Source organism: Eurytemora carolleeae, unplaced genomic scaffold (genome assembly GCF_000591075.1).
Source record: "Eurytemora carolleeae unplaced genomic scaffold, Eaff_2.0 scaffold470, whole genome shotgun sequence".
Taxonomy (NCBI): Eukaryota; Metazoa; Arthropoda; class Copepoda; order Calanoida; family Temoridae; genus Eurytemora; species Eurytemora carolleeae.
The window spans coordinates 94,406-99,043 of record NW_019402183.1 but is presented as its reverse complement, the minus strand read 5'-3'; the positions used below and the strand labels follow the sequence as shown (position 1 = coordinate 99,043).

The 4,638-nt window shown below is 43.0% G+C and overlaps 1 protein-coding gene across 1 annotated transcript; it reads left to right on the top strand.

The window, feature by feature from the left end:
* Window positions 1–417: 417 nt before the first annotated feature.
* LOC111718194 (zinc finger protein 503) lies at window positions 418–4,252 on the top strand. The gene is made up of 2 exons (XM_023493723.1): window positions 418–907; window positions 1,367–4,252. Exons 1-2 carry the CDS (start codon window positions 809–811, stop codon window positions 2,471–2,473), a joined length of 1,206 nt encoding a protein of 401 aa, XP_023349491.1. The 5' UTR covers window positions 418–808; the 3' UTR covers window positions 2,474–4,252.
* Window positions 4,253–4,638: the final 386 nt, after the last annotated feature.

The following is a 4,638-nucleotide window of genomic DNA, read 5'->3' as shown; positions in this document are numbered from 1 at the left end:
AGATTGGATAATTAAAACAGGCAAAAGAGTTATTAGGTTACTATAATAGCTTGCCAATTACGTACTCTAGCTTTAAATTAAGATGAAAGATTAGCTTTGTTTAAAATTTCCTCAAGTTATAATTTTTGAAATTTTCTTATAATTCTATCCTTGAAGATGTAATTTTTTATTTTTATTATTTGTCCTGTTCATGTTTAAGCATTCTAGAGCGGGGGGGGTACTAGTTGCCCCCCCCCCTCTTCAAGTTGCGCCTATGTATGAAGTAAATAGTAAGTTAGAAAGTTAGTGAATGGTGCGAGGGGAAGGATTTGTTATTTTGACTGACTGTGACAGGTCGGACAAGGATATGTCAAGACCTACTGATTTATGTTAGTCCCGGCCCGACATATTGTGAGCTGCCAGCCCCTGACACTCTCTGAAAGCCTGTTGATGGATGAGCTGCAGCCTTTCCCTGCAGGGGTCGCCTTATAGCCGCCATTTTGTTCCAATTTAGCGGATTTTCGCAAGAATTTCGCGGATTTGATCAAAACAAATAATGTGGATTAATGTTTGAAGTAACAATGGCTGGTTGAGTGACAGGCGGGCTAAATAATTGGACGTTATGATTAACAGGTTTCATGGTCTTCCTGTCACGGCACAGCTTGAGGGAGAAGTATAGTAGATCCGCCGTACTGTCACGCCCGGGGACCCCGCACCTACCCGTCCGCCACTGCTTCTGTCAGTTTGCCAATATCCACCAGTGGGAAAAGATCCGTCAAATTCAAGAAAAGTGTTAATTTAATAAGAAATCATTGAAATCCTTGTTCACATGACTGTCCTGGAAGAGGAGAGATTAAGGATGAGTTCTGGACTTACTCTGGGAGATAGATACATCACCCCAGAGTACTTAGCCCCACTACCAACTTCGGTAAGTTTTTTTTCCTGTACTAGATCAAAACTGGGTCTGCTTTGTGTCTCATATCTAAGTTTTAGGGTTCATTTATTTGATTACTAATTCCTTGCAAGTTTTTTGCTCATTTTGTAATTTGTCAAAAAATAATTTGTAATCTAGATTGCGCCCCCCCCCTTTTTCCAAGTCATAAATTAGCTTTTTCTGACTGTAATAAATGACATTATAAATTGCTGGTCGATAACATTAAAACGAATTGATGACTTAGTCGGTCGATAAATCAGGCTGAAGCGCTGACATATTGAATTATTATTTGCAAAATAAATACTCCCATTTTTCTCAACTATCAGTTTAATGACTGGAGCATTCATCATTCAGCAGAACATTAATTTCACTTTTTATCGTTGACAGCCAAATGTATTGCATGCAAGCTGTAATTATCTTTTTTAAAATTAATTTAAATGATATTTTTTTCAGCCTGAATCAAAGAATGAGAAGTCTCCTCTACAGTTGTTGGCGCAGACCTGTAGTCAGATAGGAGCAGATAATGTGTCCTCCAAGATACTTTCAACCACAGAGAAGTTGAAACCAAAGGATGAGAAGAAAAGAGGAGATGTGAGCCCAAGCATTAATGTGAGTGATTCTAAACCTGTCTCCTTTAAACCCTACGCCAGTGATGACAAGGTCCGGGTCAATTCACCCAAAACCCCGTCAGCATCTAGTCCTCATCAGCTGACAGCAGGACGAGATGGAACCAAAGAATCGTCCTCTAAGACCTCTACCCCGTCCTCCTCCTGCAGTGGGACCTCCCCAGTTATTCAGAGTGGGCTAGAGGTACTAGCTGGACATGCGAAGGACGGAGGACTAGGAAGGTTGGGTAGTTTAGATCCTTCTAATCCTGCTTTCCGACCTCAAGGACTACCAGGATATCCTTCATCTATGGGACACCCTGGAGTCTGTAGAGATCCATTTTGTCGTGATCCATCCTGCCCAACAGCTAATTATAATGCTTATCTAGCCCGTCTAACCACTACTGGTGGCCTACCTCCAGGCTACCTGGAGCTACTGGAGGCATACAAGATGTACGCTCCAGGAGGCATGTCAAGCATGCCTCCAACATCTCTACCCTCCCCTACCAGTGCCTCACTGGGACCAGGAGGTCCTTATATTTGTAATTGGATGAATGGAAGAGAGTATTGTGGTAAGAGGTATACTAATGCTGAGGAGCTGTTAATCCACTTGAAAACCCACACTAGCTTGTCAGTGTCAGAGTCTCATCTAGCTTCAACCCCATCCCTTAATCCAGCAATAGCTGCATACAGCTCCTTGTTTGCTGGGGCTGGAGCAGCAGCCAGTCTACGGGGACCATACCCCAGTGCCTTGTCCCTTGCTGCTTCTAGATATAATCCCTATGGAAAACCTGGATATCCTAGTCCCCTTCCTCCCTCTCTCTCTGGACTAGGACTACCTGGAGGTCCTCCTGGACTACAGCACTCAATGGGAGGAGGACTCTCTCCCTATCTTTCATCCTTAGGAGCACACAACCCTCTCTCCCTGTACAGTTTGTATGGAGCTAGGTTGTAATCTTTTATCATGATGGATTACAGGAATACAGGGGGGATATATATATAATGGTTAATCCTGAGATTAATGTGCTCTGTGAAGTGTTAATCTAGTGTTGACACAAGTTGAACAAATAAGTTGGACCGGGGGGATGAAACTAGAGTGTTGATAATATCTCTGCAAAAACTGGGTCTACTCCTCTATCTATCTATCCATCAAGGGGGAGACGGATAAGATCATAACACAACTGGAAAAGTGTAAAATAACACTAGTGGGAGACCCAGGGATAAAAACAGCATGAAACTTGTCAAACCTGACAGTTAGACAGCCAGAGACAGCCTGATACATTGTGTATCGTGACATCACGAGATCTAAATGTCGTGCGGAGCAAATTCATTGCTCTATCCTATTGTGCAGAGTCGTTCATCAAACCTGTCACCCTCGCCCTGCCACATATACCCAGCACACAAACCCCCCTTCCCTTCTCCTTCGTGATAAATCATCTCAGATGTAACTTAAATTTGATATATGGCCAGCCGATGATCATCCAAAATGAAAAATGGCTGAGGGAGAGGAGCTCTAGCAGTGAACAAAACACAAGAATAGCATTATATCCAACTCTACATTAATCATTACAGCAGACCTGGATCTCTGCTGCTCTGCAACCTAATCTATTATTAATCGTACACAACAAACGAGGAAAATCTCCCCCCCCCCCCCTCTTCCTCTGCTAACTCCAATCATAATCCTTTTTGTGTTTAGCCCAAGTCACCAAACAAGTTTGGATTTTCACATCAAACAAGTATCATTCTTCCCACCAAACAAAGCTGATTTAGCCCCAAACAAACCTGTTCTTGCACACCAAACAAGGCTGATGTTTTTGAACACCAAACAATCATTTCCAAAAAAACCAAACAAGTACTGTTCAACCCTGAGAACCTTATATAAAGCCTACCTACAAGGCCCCCATTTTTTCCCCTGACGTGAAGAATGAAAGATGGCCACAAGAACTACATAGAGTTAATTTGTTGTTTCTCCATCCCTCCTCCCTGGTCCAAATTACACAATCCATTAGGTTTGGTTTGTGTAGAGCTGGGTCTAGAAGGAGCAGGATGGGGGGGGGAGTGGGTTCCCTCTCTCTCTCTCTCTGTATTTTGATATATGAGTGTGCTGGCTGGAAACCAAGGATCAATTAATCACGTGGTGGCAGCCGCGTGGCAGGCAAGACCCCATTAATCTTCCTAACGATGTCGGAACAAAATGAATTGCTAGAGGCCGGGGCGGGGGATATACGCTGACAGGAGGGTTGGTGCCGAGTCCAGGGGCGGGGCAGGAGGCGTGGCAGTGTTCAGGGGCTCCACCAGGTCCAAAGGATAACAGGAATAGTTACCAAGAGCTGACAGGAAATGAAACAGGTCCCAGACTTTAAGGAAAAAGGGTGGATCCCAAAATCTATGAGGGGTTCACCCCCCCCCCCCCCCCCTCCTCCAACAACAATTTTTCAAGATAACTAGTTTCCAGGAGAAGTGAGAATATGAAGTTTACTCTGCAACTAGGGGAATACAGGAGGGGGATTAAACCAAGAAATTTGAACTGTAGGAAAAGAGTGTATGGACCTACACTCACTTCAAGTGCAATCCCGGAGTATTTTCTCCCGGAGTTAATCTACTACCGGAGAAGTGTCTCCTGAGCTTAAACAGATCTAATAATCTCCAGGCAGGATTAGAACTGAACTTGTCAAGTGATAAATCTTAGTTAATTTGAAAAATTCCGTGAGCGATAAAGAAATGCGGGGAATGATCTATCAGAAGTTGAATTTCAGTAAATTCATTTGAAGATGATGCTGGTGTCGGATGTCAAGATTGATCTATCCATCTATCATCCTGTCTTATCTGTCTATCTATCTATCCCTGTAAGCTTGAGCTAATTAATGATGATAGAAACTGATAGGTCCGCAGGAAACCTAATCTATTTTCAAGAATTCGTTAATTACAACAAGATCTCAGCTATCAGTAACTGATACATGGGAATGACGGGAAAAACTTAAAGTTTTTAAAGCGTCCTTTAATTTAAGGATATCTAGGCTTGGGACAGGAGGGCGGAATGTCGGGGTCATGTATTGCCAAACTAGTTTTTGTCTCCTGTCAATCTGATCAGAGCTGAGGAAAGATAGATGTGACAAGTTC

Excerpts from the sequence above, each read along its gene's own strand:
- LOC111718194 (XM_023493723.1), top strand. The coding sequence starts at position 809 with ATGACTGTCCTGGAAGAGGAGAGATTAAGGATGAGTTCTGGACTTACT. Across the intron at positions 908-1,366 it reads TAGCCCCACTACCAACTTCG|CCTGAATCAAAGAATGAGAA; the intron begins GTAAGTTTTTTT and ends TATTTTTTTCAG.